At 41.7% G+C, this 24,082-nt stretch overlaps 1 protein-coding gene and 1 long non-coding RNA gene across 7 annotated transcripts in view; one reads left to right on the top strand and one right to left on the bottom strand.

Annotated features, from left to right (window-relative positions):
* bicd1a (bicaudal D homolog 1a) overlaps nucleotides 1-24,082 on the top strand; it is a 36,937-nt gene that overhangs the window by 12,455 nt on the left and 400 nt on the right. For 2 of the 6 annotated variants that reach the window (XM_032523866.1, XM_032523868.1), the window contains exons 2-8: nucleotides 11,248-11,460; nucleotides 14,905-15,057; nucleotides 15,398-15,904; nucleotides 19,543-19,935; nucleotides 20,665-21,417; nucleotides 21,584-21,735; nucleotides 21,886-22,096. In XM_032523866.1, the coding sequence (XP_032379757.1) occupies nucleotides 11,248-11,460; nucleotides 14,905-15,057; nucleotides 15,398-15,904; nucleotides 19,543-19,935; nucleotides 20,665-21,417; nucleotides 21,584-21,735; nucleotides 21,886-22,096 (2,382 nt within the window). Of the gene's footprint in view, nucleotides 1-11,247; nucleotides 11,461-14,904; nucleotides 15,058-15,397; nucleotides 15,905-19,542; nucleotides 19,936-20,661; nucleotides 21,418-21,583; nucleotides 21,736-21,885; nucleotides 23,949-24,082 lie in introns of those variants that run through there. The other 4 variants (XM_032523867.1, XM_032523865.1, XM_032523862.1 and 1 more) reach the window with 3 other exon arrangements.
* Nucleotides 442-17,860, bottom strand: LOC116694259 (uncharacterized). Its single transcript, XR_004333094.1, has 3 exons — nucleotides 17,703-17,860; nucleotides 9,098-9,104; nucleotides 442-455 (listed from the first exon to the last, which is right to left on the bottom strand). It is a non-coding gene; the product is annotated as an uncharacterized LOC116694259 (long non-coding RNA).

Raw genomic sequence — 24,082 nt, 5'->3', positions numbered from 1 at the left:
AAGCAGATACAAAGTGAAATTAGCCCTTTCCCAAAACCTTTACTACTTACTTTGAATCCAGAGGTTGAATTCTTGCCAAAAAATAATGAGAGTGAGAATGGAACAGAAACATTTGAATGTAGACAAGAGACTTAAACAGAGAGCAGAGAACCTGGTTAATATTTCTGTGCCTGATGAAATGCTAGAGCTGACATCACCTTATTAGTAGCCCGTACAAGGATTCCCACAGGTCTGCGGGCTTGGCATGGAGGCTCTCCTGTGGCTGCACAAAAGCACTGAGTCACCCAGAGGCCCCATGTGTCAACACCAAGAGGGTCACTGTGTGCAGACCAGCCTTTCCATTGTAGTCAGAGACCCTCTACAGAGATAGGAGACAATGTTATCAGTTGACTCTGTCTCCTGCAGTTGTGTCTCTCTCTCTTGTGTGCCTCTGGCTGCCTCTCTGGGTGTGTCTGCTGGCACTAACACCAAATACCAATCAGCCTGAGAGCTTTTAAAAATCTCCGTCTTTTATTTTTATTTCTCAACGCCATCCTCATTACTCTCAGCACACTCGTCCAAGCTCAATTTCCTTTTTCTTCAACCTTAGATTATGTCCCATTAAATACTTCTACCACTTAGTCAAGCAAAGAAATGGCAAAGGGATGAAGGACTGTAGGGTGGGCAGTGTAAGAGGAGACTCGGAGAATAGGTCAATCTCCACACTCCGTACATTAGTGCTGTAATTTGTCTTCACCCCCTGCAAGTCCCTTAACAGTTGACTCACTGAGGAGGCACAGTACTTAGTTGGGGCTCATAATGGAAATGGTCTTTTGTCATTTATTTTAGGATGATTATGATGGAGCAAGAATCCACTTTAAGAATTCTGGACAATGATAAATAAAAAATATAAGTGTTCAAAGTTAGTATGGCAAACTTACAAAATTTGAGTGGCACTGTAGGGAAGTGAAGAAGAGTTCAGTTGTAACGTTGTATATTAAGTATCCACCAACAAAAGTGAACTGCTGTTTATTCACACAAAAGTATGTTGAATAATACTTACTTCCCTATGACATTGTACTTTACAGTCTCAGCCTTATGTTAATCTATTTGCATTGACCATCAATGTGTCCTTGCGGTTACGGCCTCACACGTTAACTCATGGCAGGTATGCTGCAGCCAAATAACAAAGATAAATTTGAACATGGTTTGTGTGTAACTATGTGAGTAAAGCTGTGTCCCAGACATATCCTCTCCCTCAGGGTACAACCTGATAAACAGTGATAGGCTGAGGCTTACAGACTCATGGACACCAGTGTTTCCTTTATGTCAATATGTTGATGGCGGCCCGCCACGGTAAAATTTTGGCTGCCATGGTATAAGAAATAGGGAAGTAGCACAACAGGGTTTCTGCTTTGTACACTGTGCACTGCCGCTCCTTCAGCTGTTTATGAAAAGTCATATAGTCGTAATTACACAACTCTGCAGAGCTGTCTGCTCTACTGAACTCCAGCCAACCGTCATCTGCTCTCTCCCTGACAAACTGGAACAGTGACAGGACTGTCACTCCCCGAAGTCAAGTGCAGATTTGAGTCGCTCATGCGTCACTTTGCAACAAGTAGCCTACAAGATGCTAACAAGAGACTTCTGTAATATCAATACAGATTGAAAATGGACTTACTTAACAAAGTTTGTTCACTGCAATCAAACACAACAAAGGTGAGTTAATGTTAGCAATCAAACAACCATAGATAGCTAAAACATTTCTGAAATGACTGCTAGCTTAGCTACGAGCTAGCAATCCAACATAACAAAGGCTGTCACTGGAATGGCGTTTTAAGCTAACGTTACTGCACGGCCAATACACTGACACTAGAAGCCTTTTATCAATTACATATACTGTTTAATGACAGAATTTGTATTGTTAATTGGTCACAGACGTGTCTGTTAGCAGTTAGCTCGCTTGTTAGCCGCTGAGCCGTAACGGCGTGCAGGCAGAGCGAGCAGCCGCCAGACTGACCTAGTGATCCGTGCAGGACTTCACTGTGAGCGGACCGGTTAGAGACAATGTGGCCGGCAGGTAACGTTAACTGGTCCCTACGTACAAACAACGTTATATCATAAACGATAGGTAACCCAGCAACGGCGATTATGAGCTTGTCCTCAGAATTAATGTTTAGGTAGGAACAAAAGTTTACATCATATTTTATGCCGAAATCAGCCAGCGCAAAGGACGTCTATGTTCTGATTGGTTGCTGGCGTTAGCCGCTGCTTGCAACTGAACCGCGTCATAGCTCATTACGTTACTTATTACTCATAAAGTTGAACATTTACTTTCTGATTGATGCTCAACACGCTCAAAACGCCCAAAATGCGCCGACAGATTTGCCGCTCCTTGCAGCTGAGAGAAGCCAGCTTCCACTGAAAATGAATGACTTCCGGTAACTTAAGAAGCTCAAGTTGGCGGCGGTGTGAACGCACGGTTAGGAGCTAAGGAAGCACAGTATCAAGTGTGAAGTTGTTTGAGTGAGCGGTTCTCGAGAAAGCTGTAAGCAGCAATACCACAGGCCAAGCAATTGGCCATCCGAACAATCATGGTTTGAATGGGCAAATTGGGCAATACACTAGTTTCATTTTAAACTGAACAAATTTGTGTGTTTATCTTCCTTCCTTCCTTCCTTCTCCTTCCTTCCTTCCTTCCTTCCTTCCTTCCTTCTGTCTGTCTGTGTTGGGACACTCAGACAGGGCACTCAGCATTAAAGTCTCATCTCCTCCTTTTCACTCAGTGCTTTGTTTTTATTTTCCATTCCAACCCGGTGGCTCTTGTTCCCTCTCCAAACAAATAGCAGGAGTCAGGAATGAATACCAGTGAAGTGCATGCATGGACGAGCGTGCCTGGAGCCATGTGTATTTTTTAATATGCATTTGTGTGCTAGAATGGCCTAAGCGGTAGGCCAAGTGTTTTTGTGGTTGACTTGTTCATGATCTCCTGCAGGGCACCCGGTTTTCCTGTCTGATCAGAGCCTTCTATATAAATGCAAAGCATAACATCCTGTATGCCTCTTTATATTGTGTGTAAATAAATTTAGATCCCAAAAAGAAGAAGTAGAAGATTTAATACTTGTCATTGAGTCAGACAGTAGTCCACTGTTTATTTTCGTTCTGGGTTAGTGTGCCGAAGGCATGGTCACATATGATATGGATGCAGTTAGGAGGAGAGGAGCATGTAAGGAGGAATTTGGAGAAAGGATAGGAAATAAAGATTCAGTCGGGATCCAAAACATTTTCCGGCCCAGCTGCCTCTCTGTTTACCGATTCAATGTCCATTCAGCCAGACACAGACTAAGCACACATAAGTGATAGGCATTCTGGGAAATAATCCAGGCATCTTTCTTATAAAGACTAGACTTGAGCCAAATTGAATCACTCTAACAAGCCATATCTTTTTAACTAGAAACACAGCCTGTCCCCTGGCAGACCTTTCAGCTTCACACAGCATGTACTGTACACATTGTGTTGGTGAGAATGCGACAGATGTGACGCTATTGTGGATTTCTTGTAACTGGCAGGGATTTCCTCCTGTAAATCACATTAAGGCCTTTTTCTGCTATTATCCTGCATTATAGATTTTTTTTTCCTGGAGTGTCAGCATAATAGCATATTGTTATCAGAGGAATAATAGGCTCCGCTGCCAAATAAAAGGTCAAACGAAAGCAAGCTTTATGTTAAAGTTATTCTTAATAGTAGCTTCACCACTGGGAATTAAAGGATTTAATAGCTTTGGATTTATCAAAAAAACCTATACACATCCAGGGCTCCCTGGTTGGCTTAAAGCACAAAACACCACCCCACACACCTAAACAACACACAAACAACACACCCACACACACACAAAAACCACACAAAACACACACACACAAAGCAATCCAGATACTGCAGCTTGCCTGTTATTCTTTTTAACAAGGCATTACCTTCGTAGCTACACAGGTCCATTTTAAATGTGTGCTTATTGTTTTTAATATGCTATGTTCTAGGCATGTTTTTTTTTTTTTAATTGTGTTCGTGTGACTGACCTCTGTTCTTGCTGGGCTGTGATTACCCAGTTTCCCCTCGCTTGGGAAAATGTGCTTGTGTGTTTTTATAGATGACAGATCTTTGGACTTGGCACTTTTCCCTATGGCTGACAAGCACATGGGGACGTTTTTGTGTCCTTGCGAAATATGCCAGTGCAACGTTTCCCATATACCTGCATAAGTGGCTCGTCATGGGTTTTAATTACATCAGAGTTATAGGATACTAAATATACCAAACTAAAAAAAGAAGTTGTATGCATTAAACTTTCCTTAGCCTCACTCTGATTGGCTGTCAGAGTAAGCCTAACCTGTGAGCAATACTTAGTAACTTCTATTTAAAGGGACACGCCACTGATTTCACATATTAGGTTCAAATCACGTGTTAAAAAATTTAGAAATCAAAACATTTTTTGTAATACATTCTTTGGCCTTGGAGGGAGCTTTCTAATGTTTGAAAAATTACCCTGGTGATGTCACTGGGATGTCATCAGGGTTACCTCAGCTTGGGCTTGATAGTTAAAGGTCCAATATGTAATATGTTTACTGTAATGAATCCAAAAATTACCCCAATGCATCATCAGATATGAAGGAAACATGCTGAGTTGAAAGACTATCTTTTCTGACAACAATGCCAAGGCCAGTATTTTCTCTTTTTGTTATTTCCGTCCTAACAGTTACGTGACTAGAGACGTAACACAAATAAATAAATATTGGAGATGCATTTGAAAGGTTGAGACAGTATAGCTACAGCCCAAATGGATGCTGAGATAGCCAATTTCCTCCTGAACAGGTAAGCATTAGCTTCAGGCTAATTTATCACGGCTACTAGGCAGGGCGGGCATTTTATGTAATTTCAACATTTGCATACTCACCTTGAATTATATACCTATAGTACCCGAGTTGGTTACTCGCAAAAACAACTGATACACAGCCAGTAAAGGGATCCTGACTGGTCCTGGCTAACGCCGCAATGCTAACCCTGCTAACAGCTAACGTTACATGCTGTTTACAACGTGTACGCTAGCCTTTTCAGCGGCCGTAGCCGACAATGGTGAGTTATTTTAAGCCAAGAGAGGGGGCTGTAAATGTGAAAGAGAGGTCCGTGAGTTAGCAGTGTGTTTAGCGACTGTTGCCGTGATTCTAAGCCAACAAAGTGTGTTTTTCAGTAGGGTGGAAAAGGACGTTGAGGTTGAGGAATTTTTAACTGTTGTAGCTGTTATGACTGTCAGTATAGCCAGTATCTAACGTTAGCTACTCCGCTGTGCTGTGGACTAATGTCTGGCTATTTGAGACAAGCGTCTAGCAACATTTTTGTGGATGCTGCGGTCTCAGCCTGGCAACCAACATGAACTTCGAGGCTGAGGAGGAGGGGGCGGGGGAATGACTCTCTCAAGTATTTTGAATTTGTACTGCAGCAACTATTCTAAACACCAGCTGTCAATATTACATATTGGACTTCTAAGAATGTAAACAGAAAGCCTGCATTATAAACAGGAGTGAGTGGAGTTTGAAAGAAGAGGGGTTTTAAGAGGGACTGAGGGTCTAATGAAAGACGCTATTGGGTTGCATAATAGGAAATGTAAGATTACAGTGTTTTGATCCGTACTAGGACAAGTAATTCAGGATGTGTCACCCTCTGTCACTTTGATTTGGACCTTTTTTAATTCTGTCTCTTGTAAGTCCCCCAACTTTATGATACTAAATGAATGGAATATCCCTTTAAGACACATACTGCAGCTGTTCTTACTCCGAGCAACTGCAGCAGTAAACTTGGATTTCTGGATTACCAACATTACAAGTGAACATTAGAAAGTGTGCATATTAGTTATTTACTGTTTAGATGCATGGATATAACTAGCGTTGCAAAATGATGTAAAGGTTATTTACTAACCAAGCTATAGAAACATTATAAATTTCATTTGTAATTGACAGTACTGACAGACCACAGACAGGCAGCAATTTGTGGAAAAGTGGAAACTGTTTCTTACCATTCTGCTGCCACATTTACCTCGCCAGACTTGTGTATTGCAGTCCAACATGTAATGGTCAAAATGAAGTGAGTGAGTCGGGATTAAATCTCATGTGTTTATGTTTTGTCTACTCAACTCAGGCTGATGTGTGTTTATGTGTGTTGTCTTGTTGTGAATGGATGTTGACACATCGCATGCCGCTTCAGTCTTATTTCTCCTCTATTCATTGCACTCTTGTGCTTTTGTGATTTTTTTTTAGGAGATTCATTCTGATCTGTTGTTTTTCCTTTTGTTCTTTTTTATGGGTGATTTGACTTTGTCATCAACACTTGTGATATTGGCATGGCATGATTTACAACTGATCATCAAACAAGTGGATGACAAAGTGGATGACATGCTGCAGCAAGAAACAATCTTTCTGCTCTCAGACATTCATTTCCACACAGAGAGTTCTCCTCTTGGCTCTGACAGCTACAGGCTACTCAGCAGCAGTCCTGCATGTCTCTCTCCATGGTACTGAAATCCCAGATGTGGTTGGTTGGGCCGACCATCTGGACAGGACACAACAGTGTGTGTGTGTGTGTGTGTATGTTGTGTGTGTGTGTGTGTTTGAGTCAAACTTGTGATCTAGATTTAACGCTGTCCTGTCTCAAATTGAGCAGCACAGTTGGCATATTTTTCATCTTGTATTTTCATAAAATACCCCCAAAAAACGACATAATTTTAATCTGTCTTTAATCCACATTTATCATGGTGCAATTTAAATCTTGAATTTGATTTTCTTTTCTCTCTGTCTTATTATCCCCAAATTACTTTCCAACTGTAAAGTGATTAACAATTCAAAATTAACAAAAAATCTAATTAAAATTCACATTAATTAGAACCTAAATACACAAGGGCACATTCATGGATTATGAATGGTTTATATATAATATTATAATGTTTTTCTTGCACTTTTTTTGCTCTTTGACCTTTTTAATTTAATGAAGTCTAGACACCTCGCTATCTATAAATTATAAATAAACTTGTTTTTACAGTGTATGCGGATGGTTAGACCTGATACGTCCCCTTAATTGCGAACATTTGGTGGAGATTAATTGCTGATGTAAAAATAACTCACTCTTCTTCTTCATCCTGGGTGAAAACTCTTCTCCATCCTGGGTGAAAATAAACCCACCCACAGGTCCTCCCCTGACTCCTAATTAGGAGCCGCAACTGACAGGGAAGGATTTCAAGGTTGCGCTTGCTTCTCCTCTCACACTGGTGCAGTGGTTGGTTTGTTCCCTCTGTCTGCTCCTCTTTCCATGGCCTGAGGGACGAAAATCTATAGAGGAGGACTCTATTGTTAAGACTTCATCCACTGAGGCACAGGAGGCCCAGGAGCCTCAAGGTTGAATGCATTATGGGGTTTTCAGTACACCAAAACGAGCAGGCTGCCAATTTATGACGCCATGTTAAAATCATCCTGAGGAATAGTATTAAACTTGAATGTTCTGCTCTGTTCTTCACATGTTATCTGGCTTGAATAACTGTGTTATGTTTTCTAATTAGGACATAGATACAGGGCCATTGCAAATCCATCATTATAATGGTACAGCATGCGGTATTGTTAGTGACGTTCATGTGATTAGCCTGAGAAATACAGAGCTGTCAGTGTTATTTTTAGCCAACCAGAAACTATCAGGAGCATCAGGAGAGCCAAAGCATACTGTGCTCCTTTAGGCCTATGTGTAAATATTGAGTGTGACTGTGACTTCAGGACGAGCAGTACGCAGATTGAGCGAGCAGGTTTTTGAAGAGCACGGTTCAGCCCATGAAGAGGGTTGTTATAAAGCCATCTGCTTTTCGTTACGCATCAAGAACACCAATTCTCCGTGTATGAGTTGCTGCTGAATCACTGCCTGCAACAGGGACAGTCCTCTCTGTGTGTCTGTCACTGTGGGTTCTGCCTTTTCATCAGCTGCCATGTTTATCATTCTTAAATACTAAATGAAATGTGTGAGTAGAGTGTCAAAAGTTGGAATAGAGTGCTTATTTCTTTGTCAAAAATGTCCTGAACTAGATCATACATTAAGGCTCTTTTTTGTATTTAGGCAAACAGCTGTTGCTGTTATAGTATACTATTTTGGGAAATACACTTCATATCTGTCTGTTAATAGTAAGGCTATAGCCATCAGCATAATCTAAGTTAAGCATAAACAGGAAGCTAGACTGGCTCTGTCCAAAGGCAACACATACGCAACTTTACACGTTAAATTTCTTGTTTAAGCTATACAAAATCTGAAACTGAAAACAACAAGGTTTTTTTTCTTTCAGGGGGTTATGTGCCAGACTATTTCTGGGTCGGGAGCAAAAAGTTCTTGAAGTGTCCGCTAGTTTCCTGGAAGTCATTCCTCCCAGCAAAGACATAACCTTGCACATGCACTTTGTTTTTTTGTAATTAAACAGTTGAGATATAACATGTTAATTAGTGAGCTGCTGTAGAGGTGCTACTATGGGGATTTTGTTACCTTTAGATCCCTCACTGCTTTGGACAGGGCCAAGCTAGCAGTTTCTCTCTGCTACCAGTTTTAATGCTGAGCTAAGCTAACTGGCTAACTGGAAGTTTTATATAAGGCACGAGAGTGCTATCGATCTTCTCGTCTAACTGGCATTTTCCACTGGGCACGTCTCTACTGCGTTCAGCTGTGTTCCAGTTTTGTCCCGTCCTCCGTTGATTTTATTGTCTCTACAAGTTCTTTAAAGAAAATCACTTGTTTATTAAACTAGTTTCTACCTTCCACTCCATATATGTAATTAATCTCCATGGCTTCTCTTTTCTGGTGCTGTCCTGATAAAAAGGACATCTATGATGTATTATTTGTTCTACCTCCACGATGAATCTCTCATTGTTCGTGGTGTTGTAGACGAGACGTATACGATGCTGGCTGTCCGGACAGCCCAAAATGCCTGTAACTCTTGACAAGGACGTGACTAAGAATATTTCCAAACATGTTCTACTATTGCTTTGGGACATATAACAATTATGCATTCAGAAGTTTGGCATATTTTGCTAAATGTTTCTATTCCTCAAACTATGTTACTGAAAAAACTCAGTACCAAAACATTTCAAACCTTTCCCGCCCCTTTCTGTTTCCCAGTCACAGTACAGTGAGTAAATCTTGCGCTCTCCTTCGACTTCATGATATTAAAAGTCCAACAGCGTGACCCTGCAGGTCTAGATTCTTTTGCTCGTCCCCCTGTAGGGCTCAGCTGTTGCTCTGAGGCCTGCTCGGACATTGACAGGCTCCCATCTGACGTGAGAATGCGAGCTCATTCAGTCGCACTGTGCTTGGAATTAATTAGCTTTTTTGTTCATGAGGCCCTCCCTCTTAATCATTCACTACAATCACACTGTGCTCCCCAGGGAGTGAGAGAGAGGGCACGAGGGCGAGTGAACCAGAGAGTGTGAAAGAGAGCGAGAAATAAAAGAGACAGAGGGAAAATGAGAGTTCATTATAATATCGTATTTCTACAGTACTAATATAGTGTTTTGTAGTCATTATAAAGCAAGTCCCTGAGGACAGTTTGTGGTTGAATGGCTAAATATTCTGTGTATTTACAGTTTTACTGGACTGATTATAACTAGTTTTCCCTATTATGCTATTTGTTAAATGTATGATCGACAATGGAAACAAAAGGGCCTATTAAATTAGAATTAATATGTCTACCGAGGGAATCAGTGCCTTTCTGACTGAACAGAGCTTTATTTACCTTGAATTGAATTGAGTTATAGTGACCGAATTGAAAAATGTGTGTGTGTATATTTATTTCAGCTGTTTGCCTGTGTCGAGCGTTGATAGTGATTTACTTTATTTATTGCTCTGCTGGCTGGTGGTGAGTATTCAAACAGCACGTCAGATGTGACAGAGGCAGGTGTTCAATAAAGCTAATTAGGCGATGCTCAAATCTCTCTGCTGGTTAATCGGCTCATCTCATTCATTCACACAAAACTACATGTCAATTTATTTAGCAGCAACACGGAGGTGGGGACTCATATATTATCATCAAAGGAGCTAAACATCCACAAGACAAACCCTCTTCTTGCCAGTGCTCTATATACCCCAATAACTGCAATAAAGTAGATTTCTGGCTGTAATAATGTGCTGCAGTCTGACAATAGGACCTCAGCATTCTGCCTGTTAGCTCATGAAGCTCATGAATCAGAAGTAAATAGAAAAATGACTAGCACGGTGGACAGCTGCACACTGGAGCTCATGTATTCTCCAAATAATGGATGTTTGTACTTTATAAATGATTCATCTCGAAGAGAAACAGCGAAAATGTTATTATGTTGAGGTGGGATTAGGGAGACTCGTGAATTATTAATACTCTGGACCTAAATATATATGGCTAACTGCATTTTTTATTTGGCTTGGTAACTCTCCAGGAATTGCATTACAATACATGCTGCATTGTTACAGTTTCATGTGGCAATTGTAAACCCTAAAGTATTTTTCAGAGACAGCGGTATTGATCCCTTGTCTCTCCGAGGGGCCGATGCTGATCTGCTGAGAAACTGAAGGATGGTTCATAGTGTTTATCGAACCACCAAGGCAGCTGTTGCATCTGCGTCGAGGAGTTTGCTGTTGTGAAATCAGTCATGACATTCTTTATACATTCAGGCAACCTTGTCAGGAAAATAATGCACGACTGCACATTTATACAACATTAAATGACATGCTATTGCTTAAATCTTTCACAAAGCACCAGCATGTCTTTGTATAACTGTATATATTTCACTTGTCGTTGGTCCATGCAGTCTACCAAGCTTTTGCACATTTCTTACAGCACTATGGTACAGAAGGCCTGTGGTATGGTACGCCTGTTTTGCTGTTGATGCATGCTTTGATTTTCTCAATCAAGCCTTGGCTTCTTTATCATGACAAGTCAGCTCTCAGTGCCGTGAAAACCTGTGTCAGGAAAATGGGAACAGTGTGTCTATTGATCACAGTGAAACATCATCCTACATAGTCAGAAAGCAAGTACAGATACCTTGAGGGACAGCCCCTGCGAGTATGCTGTCAGTGGTCGAAAGCACAGCGGGAGTACGCCTAGTGGCCACTACTGTGAAATATGTGCTGGCTCTACTCTATATACCAGTGGGTGCAAATCCCTCACATGGATTAGGCTGTTGGGTTTTCATGTTACATGTATCTTCACTTTTGACTGTTCTTCCTCCCCAGGCCTTCGGCCAGGCTTACACCAACCAGCGTAAGGTGGCAGAGGATGGGGAGACTAACGAGGAGACGTTGCTGCAGGAGTCAGCCTCTAAGGAGGCCTACTACATGGGCCGTCTGTTGGTGCTGCAGACGGAGGTGGCGCTGAGCCGTTCTGTGGCGTCCAATGCCCAGGCCGAGAACGAGAGACTCAACGCACTTGTGCAGGAGCTACGGGAGGTGAGCTTGTCAACAGTGACAGAGTGCACTTGATTAAATAGTTCATGCCAGATGGGGAAAACACAGGAAATCAGGAATATGATACATGTGAAGAAAACAGCATTGCATTAGCTGACAGTAGAACTCATGCAGTGGAATAGATGCTCATTTTAGTAGATTCAATTCTCTCATACATTCATGTTTTTTCATCGTATCAGTACGTATGTTTGTATGGATAGTAGTGGCTCAGGTGGTACAGCGGTCGCCTACCTATCACAAAGTTGGTTGTTTGATCCTTGGCCCTGCAGTTCCATGTTGAAGTGTCCTTGGGCAAGACACTGAACCCCAAATTTCTGAATTTTTATCTGATGAGCAGATGGCACCTTGTACGGCAGCCTCGGATGCAGTCTATGGAGGTGTGTGAATTGTTACTTTACTATGTAAAAGGACTTTGAGAAGTCGTTAAGACTAGTAAAGCACTATATAAAAAAACTGCCTATATAAACAAAGTCCAGTTACAAAAAAATAAAACAACAAAGTACAACAACCTGCAAGAAGAGATCATCTTTTTTTGTATAGTCATTCATTATCGAAATGTGTAAGCAGACTATTGTCCACGTTCTTATATATGTACTGTACATTAACTTACATGAGATCAGTGTGTTACAGTGGCAGAAAGGGGGTCAAACCTGACACAGAGATCACAATTTGCATGTGTATACGTGCAAAGCATGCGTTGATGCATTCACACATGTCTGTAGCCACTGTGCAGCACAGGAGTTCAAGCTGGGGTCAGACGCCGCGGCCACGACCCCATTGTGGGGGGCAAATCCGGTGCTAAGCTGTGGAATAAGGGAAATGCCCTGAGCTCGGCACATGTGTAGGGACAGAGTGAGCCAGGCTGCTCTCATCACACGACCACCACTACAGCGACAGCACACCCACTCTCATTCACTGTATTCACCAGGGAGTGTTGTTACTCTCTGTATAGCTCATTTTCTGAACATGACACGTCATACGTCGTGTGAACGTAAGCAGAGTAATATCATACACAACGGGTAGATGAGAAATTGCACATAATAGAGCACAATAATTGGGAAGATGAGCGTAGTCGACATATTCGTGATGAGTTGTCACATACACATACACACACCTGTTACTGTTTAAATCACGATTGTGTGTCTTTGAAGATTCATCAAATGGGTTTTGGTTCTCTATGAAATCCTCATTTGCATGCGTGAGTCCATTAATGAGGAGGAGTTGCCTTTTCAGTGTGAGAAGTAGGTGTTGCAGCCACACCAGGGACTTTATTTGTGCAATCTTTCACAAACACTATTACCATACACAGATTCACATCAGAGAACTTGTGGGAAAAGTTTACTTCAGCCTGTTTTTACTCTGAATGTGTCAGAACATGAAAAGAGTAAGAAATAGCTTAAAATCACAGACCTAGGGTATTTTACAATCATGTTTTAATGAATGCACAGCACCCCAGTTCCTTCCATGTAGAAGAAAATCACTCACAGTGCATCTTGACATCTCCCTAAGCTTAATAATATATGTATAACATGGCTGGACTTCTGCCATCTTTACCATTGTGTCATAAATCCGAGTCTGAGCTGTGAACTGCAGATGAGGGGTGAGTTGCCCGGCTCAGCCCTGTGGTGGGCTCATTGCCAGGTGTGTGTGCTGCACTGTCCCTGACCCCAGCCACTGTAGCCCCCATCAGCTACGCTTCTATACACCCTCAATGACTCATAATTGGCCTCTTATCCTATGCACTTTAGATTAGATTAGATTAAACTTTATTGTCATTGCACATGTACAGGTACAAGGCAACGAAATGCAGTTTGGGTCTAACCAGAAGTGCAATAGCGGTAAGTGCAGGATAAATACAATGGTTTCATAAGTGCATAAGTGAATAAATATGGAAATGAATACTATTAAACAGAATTTTACAGATGGGTTTGTCCTATGAATATAAAATATAGATAACAAGTATTGTGAGCAAGATTTACAGCTGGATATATACTGAATATAATATACAGGTGGATATTACTATAAGTAGAAATTTTACAGATGTGTACAATGAACATAATATACTAATGGTTTACAGAGTAATAATATAACTTCATACCCAGCTCAGAGTATTTACAGAGTACAAGTGGACAAGTTGTAGCAAGGGAAGATCATTATAATCAATAATAACATGGCATCCCAAAATGTGTTATTGTATGATTGGTTATTTATGGTAAGAAGGTTTGAAGGTTTAAAATGACAATTGGTTTCTGTTATGTTTCCCTTGATTAGTATGAAAGTGTTTTCAGTACAGTCCAACTGTATTTCTATGTACTTTGCAGTTGAGGCTCCATTTGCTTTATGGGAATATGAGCTACTGTCAGCTACTGTACAAATCAAAAAATGCATTGTGTCATAATGGTCTTTGCTTTCAGTCCACTTGCCAGTTCTAAAAGCACCATTGTCATCCACCCCTAAACATACACAAGCACACACACATAGCACAGAAGAAGCCATATGTGTTTGTGAGCTTCTTCCTCCTGTGAGTGCACCCACCCACTCCTGACACTGTCTCTGGGTCAGCACTTCTGCCATATGCACAGAGAGCTGCAGGGAAGCTTTTAGGAAGCTCTGCAGTAAGAGAAGTACACACATGCGCATGTATAGTATAAATGATTCTTTACTTTGTATGTCCAGTAGTTGTTGCATTGAAGTGTACACATTTGGTGACGCCTGTGTTTGAAAAAAAAATAAGAACCTTGTTCTTTTTCTGCTTGTCATTTCTGAAAAATACTGTATAATTTATCTTTAGGAAATAGAGGGGAACAATTGTCCACTACATACTGTAAAACAAAACAGATCATCTGAACTGAGAAAATGTACTGTAGAACACAACGTCAAGTAAATTAAAAGTACTTGCAAGGTTGGTTCTAACAGAACCAGAGAGGATATTTATCCATCTCCCTAATCCTCGAAATAAAACCATCAGTTGTTGTGTCTGTTTTTCACCGAAGTCCCATATATATATTAAATTACCATATATCCATTGCTGCAGCCTACTATACTTAGATTTATGACCTTTGTGGCTGGTGCATTTTCGTCTCATCGACACTTAATCTGGTCCAGCATATGCTCATGTTTCTGTCTCTGCACAGCAGGGGGCAAAATGCTGATCTTTTTGTTAGTCTAAAGGCGCTGACACAGTGGTTTTTAGATAATGAAATAGTTTGATTAACGTTCTTATCCACACGCTATCAGAGAGAAGTATTATGTGCATGTTCAGAATGAGTTTGAGAGTGTAAAATGTAGACTCTAAGCATGTATGAGAGATATTGCTTTCTGTGTGTCTGTTTCTGTTGTGTCAGTTATGGATTTAGGTTATGAGCTTAGGTTTCTGATCCTCTTCCTTCTCTCTCCTGACGCTTTACTTTTTTTCCTTTGCTCTAGAGTAACGAGATGCTGGAGCTACAGAGGAGCCGGATGAGGGAAGAGGTCAAGGAGTATAAGTTCAGGGAGACCAGGCTGCTTCAGGATTACACCGAGCTGGAGGAGGAGAACATCACGCTGCAGAAACTGGTGTCTACACTCAAGCAGAGCCAGGTCAGTATAAATATAAATATATCATTTTCTCAGTTACTCCACACTACAGCAAATTTGGTCTCATACGCATTGTGGTGTTTGGTTTTAGTCACTTGGCTCCAAAAATGTTTTTTTATTTTTTAAACTAAGATTTTAAAATGGGAAAACACTTTAATGTCTAAAATGTGCTTTATTTTCACTTTAGCTTTTTTTCATTTTTTACTCACACCTTCCTTATGTCCCCTCTAGTTTGACCTGTGATTGGACCCAATCCTTACAAGAATGTAATCAAGAGTTTAAATTAAATGTGTTCTACTCTTTTCTTTTCCTGTCCTCATCTGTCTTTTCTGCTGCTCCTCAGGTGGAGTATGAGGGACTGAAACATGAAATCAAAGTACTGGAGGAGGAGACTGTTCTCCTAAATAGTCAGCTGGAAGATGCGTTACGTCTGAAGGACATTTCTGAGGGTCAGCTGGAGGAGGCCCTGGATGCCCTCAAAAGTGAGCGCGAGCAGAAGAACAATCTGAGAAAGGAACTGGCCCACCACATCAGCCTGAGTGACAGTGTCTACGGAGCAGGGGCCCATCTGGCACTCACCGTCACCGGTGTAGAGGGTCTAAAGTTCCCTGAGGAGACCAACGGAACCAACGGCACAAACGGCACGAACGGAAGCTCCATCCCTGCGGCTAACGGCAACAATGAGGACAGCAACCGCCGCAACGGCCTCATTCACACAGGCACCGGATTGGCTAAGATGAACGGGGACTTCCGGGCAGCCCGGAAAGGAGAAGGCCTGCAGCCCGTGCCGGACCTGTTCAGTGAGCTCAACCTGTCCGAGATGCAGAAGCTCAAACAGCAGCTGCTACAGGTGGGTGGAAATTCTATCAATATACAACCCACAATAACTAATAAATGTTAAATCACCAAAGTTGACTTGCAGCTGCTAGAAAGGACTTAGTTTTTGTTTAGCCCTTTTGTGTCATTGAATGTTATTTTTAAGGTCAGTACCGATGCCACTTGAACGTCACATTGATTGTGTGTCGAGTTACAGAGTTACGTGTCGAGTTAAGTTACCCACAGGACAGTTTACTGCAGCCCAGAGCACATTAGAAGACAGCGATGCTTATCCACTTTCCCACAGTACATTTCATTTTTTTGTGGAAAAACTGAGGCGTCTCATCGATTGTCCTGCTGCATTCTGTGTGGGTGTGTGTTTGTTTGGTGTATGTTTCTGTGTTCACTGTTCATTGCTGCACTGATGAAAATTGCCCTGGCCACTGTTTGCCATTGGTAACAGCAAGGAAATGACAAGGTGATGACAGTTTGGGAACGAGAAGAAAAGCAGGAAAAACACCAACTAATACTACAGGCTTTACTGAATGTTAGTCTTCCAAACATGGATTCCAGTAATGGGACTGAAACATCAAGGAACATTGTAGCGTCGACAGCACACTTCGTTGCTGAAGCGGCGCTGTTACCTCCACTCATAAACTTCGTTTTAATTTTAAAGCATTAAATCTTCAAAATTTACGGTCACGTGTGGCCGTTTTGGCTCGGTGGGTAGAGCAGGCGCACATATATTTCAAGGTTTATTCCTCGACGCAGAGGTCCAGGGTTAGAGTCCAGCCTGTGATGATTTCCTGCAATGCCTTTCCCCGTTTCTCACCTAGCTGTCCTATTGATTAAAGGCAAAAAAGCTCAAAAATAATTTTAAAAAATGAAATAAAATATACCGTCATACATCATGACGGCAGGCATCACAACATAAATTGAAAGCTTAGCCTCTAATGATTTAATGAAGCCCACACACAAAGCAAAAGATGACTTATTGCAGTTATACAACTGTAATTAAGTTGCCATGACACTGACAAAGAAGGCGCAGCTTGTGCTGAGAGTCGCGTTTGTATTCATACATTTCATTCTCCCTTTATCCACGTCTGGGATATTTTTCCAAAGTTTTTTTTTCTTAACTCACCAAGAGTCCAAGGAAATGGAATATCTAAGCCACTTTATCTAAAACTAGCTGTTTGCCTCACAATCTTGAAGTTATAAGACTGAAATAGAAAAGAAAGACAAACGTTAATATACTTCTGGGCTTTTCAACGGGTCTGACTTCTCTCATGAGACATCTAACAGCCAATGAGGGCATCCATGCTGTTCTCTGAAGTCTTATGAAGTAAACAACACCTCTCATGAGCCAATCTGTCCCAGGAGGCAGAGATACACAGCTGGAAAGCCAATGATGCCTCTGAAGCGATGTGGCTACACGTGGCGATCGATTGACAGGTGCCCGAACCACTTATAATTCCATTTGACAAGGCCCTCCTACCTTTTTAGCCAATAAGGAGACAATTTAAACGAGCCCATGGATACATACAACAGGGACTGAAGAATGTATAATTATTTATTTCTATATAGTTATGTAAATAGTTATTTCAAGTTTGTGTGTGATTGATTTGTGTGTGTTTGTGTATTTGAGAAGTTTTGTATTTTTCACTTTTTGGTCTTTTTGCTTTGCATTTTCCAAATGGACATAAGAAAAAACACACAGACATACCAGTGCAAAGAAATTCATATAAAATCCATTTTTGAGTCTTGGGACTTAGAATTTTTTTCTGTAGTAAGTTGAGACACGTGGCTCTGGCCTTGTGTTGTCTAGATCTCACCTAGATGTGTTTACAGCAGTGTATTTTAGTCATTTTACAGATGTATTACTTGGACGGAAAAAAGCTCCATTCAAGCCTCTGTAACTCTGTGTCAGTAAGGCTTAGCATCACCTTGACACTTAACGTAACAAAAACCTGAGAGTGTTACCTTTCCAATGATATCAAGAACACCCCACAGTGTACAAAGGTGGGCAATGACATGTTTAGTAAGAGCTGTACCTCTTTTAATTTGGGTATGCCGTTTAGACTAAAAAGCATTGAATTTTAGCCGTTCCACAACAGGTTAAACCATACTATCACAAACGTTTTGCACATGTGCATTTAAGTCTTTTTCAATGCTCATGAACTGTATATAATGTGTTATATGTAATGTATGCTCTAATGCGCTAATGTCTTAGTGGAAGTGATGAAGCGAAATCATAGCAAAGCAAAGAGTCTAGCAGCAGAGGCAGTGCATTTGCGCATGCCATAGGGAGCCCTGTCAGGGTGATTAGCATTCAATAGGCACAGGGAAGAGATGCAGAGGCAAGACAGAGACACAAACAGACTATTTCTGCTTTTGGTTTAGAGACAAGGTACAGAAATAGAGTCCTAACTAGGAAATGAGACCCAAAGAGATAAGGGGACATGTCAAAGAAGTTTTTCCTTGTCCACAGGTACTGTACACTTATACAATGCCACAATTAATTCCAACTTTGCATTGTGATAAGCTACATCCATATAAACAGACAGTATAAATATAAGTCTTATATAATGTAATATAGGAAAGAATTTCTCTCACACGTATGCACTGAGTCACGTGAGTGCAACACACTCATGGAGAGGCACCCCACACAAGAGGAATGCATACAGTGTGTTGAACAACATAACAATCATACTCAGTAGGTAGACACCGCTAGGTAGATTAGATTCCTGGGAACAGTTTAATTGAGTCATTACTGTTTATTTTTGCCCAAGCTGAGCTCCTCTGGGAAATAGAAAATTAGATCAGTAGATGCCATATAAGATGTGCCCTTTTTTTCTGTAAACACAATTACTAGCCAATACATTTTTCCTCTCGAGATGATTATTCTTGGAAACACCAGCAGCATCAAATTTAAACAAAATAACTATTTTGTCTTTTTCAATATTGACACTATGGACCAAAACCATTCACAATTTAATTTGAGGTATCACTCTAGGCTTTAATCATTATTTAAACGCTTTAAACTTATCCATTTGCTAAGCTTCCTTCGCCATTCAAAGATTTGGATCGATAAAGATTTTAGCTTCATGGGAGCATACTTCCTTGATCAAAAAGCAATTAAACGGCACTTAATGTTAGTTTCCATTGAACTTACTGGCAGTTTTTAAGTCAAGCAAGCCTCACCACATATCATTACACACCTTTGTTCAGAAATACAGGTAAATGTATACATTGTTAGTCTATGATTTGCCTTTGTTTGTTAGCTGCTTAATAATGATGGTTGCATGGTACATTGTCTTTATCTTTATTGGTCCCTTAATATTACGAGATGTGCCTGTCATACTGATTACACATTGCGTAACTGAGCCTAAATCCTGCTATATGCTGGTTGCATGTTACTTTGTTATTATCTTTATTAGCCCCTTTATATTATGGAGTTGTAGAGGTCAGATGGATTATACATTTGCGTAACTAAATTAAGTTTGCTTGTAGTTACACATTTTGATCTGTTAACATGACAGAACACACCAATGCAGATTAATATATAAGAAAATATGAATATGTATATCATTAAACATGTATGCAGCATTGTGTTTTTCCCTCACTGTCTTGAAGGCCTCTCATGTGGTAGCGTATCCTTCCCCCGTTCTGCAGGTGGAGCGGGAGAAGTCGGTGCTTCTCATGAACCTGCAGGAGTCACAGACCCAGCTGCAACACACACAGGGCGCCCTGACCGAGCAGAACGAGCGCGTCCATCGCCTCATGGAGCGCGTCAGCAGCATGAAATGTCTCAATGGAGACAAAGAGCTTGATGAACCACAGGAGAGTGAGAAACCTGATGGGGGCTCCTTATCGCCACCAGCCAATGGTCACCATGATCCCGATATCCATGGGTTTGAGATCCTGGAGTGTAAGTACAAGGTGGCGGTGACGGAGGTGATCGACCTGAAAGCAGAACTAAAGGTCCTGAAGGAGAAGTACAACCAGGCTGTGGAGGGGCAGGGGGACAGCTACAGCGACGACAGGGTCCCGGCACTGACTGAACAGGTTTGTCATAGTTACATGTAGTGTATATTTATCAGGAGTTGGGAAAAAATCTAATTGTGTATGGTGAATTTTTTGTGTGATTATTTTAAAATGGATTCTTTTTTCCCAGAACTATAAATATATACTAATATATATATATATATATATATATATATATATATATATATATATATATATATATATATATATATATATATATATATACTCTGTGTATATAAAATACACGGTGTGTGTGTGTGTGTGTGTGTGTGTGTGTGTGTGTGTGTGTGTGTGTGTGTGTGTGTGTGTGTGTGTTTGTATATACCAATGATTCACATAATTTTTTTCTGATACTATCCAATCGCAATAGCCTACTTTTAGAATCGCACTACAAATGATATCTGCACTCTGGATCGTGAAAGAATCCAATCGGGACAAAAGCATGTCGTCCCAGCCCTAATATTTATATTTTAATTCCTGTATCTCTATCAACCAAATATATTTATTTTTGTATAGAAAAAAGAAAATCCAAGGCACTCTTCTCCTAAATGATTTGAAAAGCTTTTCTTTTACTACCTATTTCAAAATAAAAAAAATTAAAAGACATAGGGAAAACCAACCCACACATAATGGTAGACAACCTCCTTCAGGATGTGTATATGTTTATTTTTATTGGATGATAATAACTGCACCCAGAGCTGTTTTGCACCCTGTAATGTTGCAAATGTCCAACTGATTTTATCCAAGCAGGTAACTCATTTGGAGCGTAGTTACCGTGAGAGTCGGGAGAGGGTGGCAAGCCTGGAGGCAGAGCTCCGAGCATCGGCGAGCACGGCCACAGAGAGCCAGGGCATGCTGAACACAGCACAGGATGAGCTGGTAACCTTCAGTGAAGAACTGGCACAGCTCTACCACCACGTCTGCCTGTGCAACAACGAGACACCCAACCGCGTCATGCTGGACTACTACCGCCAGAGCCGCGTCACACGTAGCGGCAGCCTGAAGGGCTCAGACGACCACCGGGCTTTGCTCTCGCCTCGCTTGGCGCGACGCCTCGCTGCGGCGTCTGCAGCCTGCTCCTCAGAGCCCCCGCGCACTCCAATGGACTCCCCATCCAAAGACGGCCATCTCAATGAGACGACAACCAACACACTGGACTCTTGTCATAGCAGCCCCACCCGCAACCCTACAGGGTCCCCAGTCATCAGCATCTCTCCTTGCCCGTCTCCAGTGCCCTCCGAGGCAGGTGGGGACCTGCGGAAGGAGCCCATGAATATCTACAACCTGAACGCCATCATCAGAGACCAGATCAAACACCTGCAGAGGGCTGTGGACCGCTCACTGCAGCTGTCCAGGCAGAGGGCTGCAGCCAGGGAGCTGGCGCCAATGCTTGACAAGGACAAGGAGTTGTGCTTGGAGGAGATACTCAAACTGAAGTCCCTGCTCAGTACAAAGAGAGAGCAGATAGCCACACTTAGGCTGGTGCTGAAAGCCAATAAACAGGTGAAAGATGATTTTTCTTTGTACTTAATATACCATGAAAAATGTAATACCCATGCCAACTGTAGAAAACCAATCATTTGTCCTTTTTGTGTCAGAGATACAATGCAGATGTTATCTGAATTAGGCCTACATGTTGTAATAAACTGTCAAATGATCCACATTGCAGACAGCAGAGGGGGCACTGGCAAATTTGAAGAGCAAGTACGAGAATGAAAAGGCGATGGTGACAGAGACCATGATGAAGCTAAGGAACGAGCTGAAGGCTCTGAAAGAAGATGCCGCCACCTTCTCATCTCTTAGGGCCATGTTTGCCACAAGGTAAGAGCGGAAAATGAAGCCACTAAGCTGGGAAAGTGAACATGAATTTTCCTTAAAATATAAACAGAGGATTTGCCTGTGTGACAGAAATCTCCCGCTAAATATTTGTTTCTTCCCTTTACACATTCATCTCTCTCTCTCTCTGTGTAGATGTGATGAGTACGTTACCCAGTTGGATGAGATGCAGAGGCAGCTGGCAGCAGCAGAGGATGAGAAAAAGACGTTGAACTCCCTCCTCCGTATGGCCATCCAGCAGAAACTGGCCTTGACCCAACGGCTGGAGGATCTGGAGTTTGACCACGAGCAGACTCACCGTGGCCGCGGCGCTAAAGTGCCCAAGATAAAAAGCAGCCCTCCCAAAGTAAGTCGCAGAGGTGCCGTCACAGCTCCCTCCAGTCCCACGAGGTTCCACAGCCCCTCCATTATCACCACCCACACCCTGAACACCTCCCTTACTAGTCCTCCCTCTGTAGAACTAACTGCCTGTCCGTCCATGTCTGCGTGGACTTCAGACACACTTTCTGAAACAATCCAGACCTCAGCTTCAACTCTTCAACCGAACATCAGTTACCCTCATTTGTTTCTGGGTGCCCAGCCCATCGTGGTAGACCCTGAGCGGCTAACCTTAGAGTTCAGACGACTCATTTACTCAAGACAAGACATAGGTCGACTGTCCCCTTCTCACAGCACCAGTAGCCCTGCCTCAGTAACTCCTCACCTTCGACGAAGGCGATGATTCATCATCTATGTACACAGTTTCCAGATGCCGCTGGATTAGATGGGATACAGAGAGGAGGAAAAACTGGTTTCACATGTCTATGGTTTGAACATGCAGCAACACTCAGGAAGAAGGAGCCCCTGACACCTTGCTCCATTCTCAAAACAGCACTGAACAGCCTTTTTAGTATTGATACGTTTGGACTGCATGCAATTTTCTTATGAACACCCTTACCTATGTGATACCAGGCATATTTCTTAGCATATGAATAACTGCTACCATAAACCAAGGCAATATTTAAATCACTTTCTTAGAGAACTAGGACGTGTGTCAAAGAGAAAACCAAGCAAAACATGGCTGCAGCCTCTGCTTCAGCATACAGTGACTTATAGCACCTCCTTGTGGCAGACTCTATGAATTACATGTTATATTTCTCTTTCTTTTTTGCATCTTTATCAAACGGTATTTTACCTAGTCTCTATATTCTATCCAGTCAGACCTCCTCTCTGTGCCTCAATCTCCTACTTGATTGTCACTCTGTACACTTACCCCTCATGTAGTATCCAAAAGTAAAGTAGAGGGAGGTAAACTAAATCCATTCCTCCTTCTGCTGACAGCCATTGTCTTGTCAAACCTCTCTCACAGTATTCCCAGTTTTCTCCATCAGAAAACATTTCCACTTTCTTCACTGTCAAATTCTGTTTGACCACTCTCTCTCTTACCCTCTCTCTCTCTTTTATCCTACCTCAGATAATATGCAGCATAAGGGAAACAGCTTAAATAAGATTTTAAGAACACAACCTCATATAGTATGAATGGAACTGATGAGAATGACGGGTGTGGACTTAAAACAGACTTCATGTATAGAATTGAGCCATAAGCAGCAGGTGTTCTGGACTTCAGCAGCATTGGATTGTTCAGCATTATCCCAACTGTGTCTGTCCTCCTCTTTGTGGGCTGTACCAATCAATATAATGTTGGTTGATTTAAGTGTGTGTATGTCCATGTCCATGCCTCTTTGTGTTTTCCACCTCCAGTGCTGAATTTTAAGATTATTATTTGGGCATTTTAGGCCTTTAATGACAGGACAGCTGAAGAAATGAAGGGGGAGAGAGAGGGGGAATGACATGCAGCAAAGGGCTGCTGGTCAGAGTCGAACCCACTGCGATGAGGAGTAAACGTCTATATATGGGTGCCCACTCTACCAACTGAGCTGTCAGGGCGCCCCACCTCCAGTGCTGATTGTCTAGCTGTTTGCAGTGACTGGTCCTGTCAGTGTGGTCAGATAAGACTGGTTTAGTTACATTCACACTATGCAAGCATACATTGTAAATGAATGACAGTGGATGAAGCCACTTGGTTGGCAGGTTATGCTTAGGCTGGCATCAATTATTTCCTCTGCTCTTTTTCCTCATATTTCTCCTTATGCTCTCTTTTTCTCAGACTTGTTCCATTCACTTACAGAAATGCTGATTTCCATGACCGGAAGAATTACGGGTTATCCAAGAGAAACAAAAACAAGGATGATTATCACATACATTATGTAAATTATTAAGTAGTGCTATAGTAATGCCGTGGGAAAAACTGTATGTAGAGCAGGATCAGACTGGTGCTTTAGTAAAACAAACA

This window comes from Etheostoma spectabile, chromosome 8, assembly GCF_008692095.1.
Source record: "Etheostoma spectabile isolate EspeVRDwgs_2016 chromosome 8, UIUC_Espe_1.0, whole genome shotgun sequence".
Classification (NCBI taxonomy): domain Eukaryota; kingdom Metazoa; phylum Chordata; class Actinopteri; order Perciformes; family Percidae; genus Etheostoma; species Etheostoma spectabile.
This window is presented reverse-complemented; position numbering and strand designations above follow the sequence as displayed.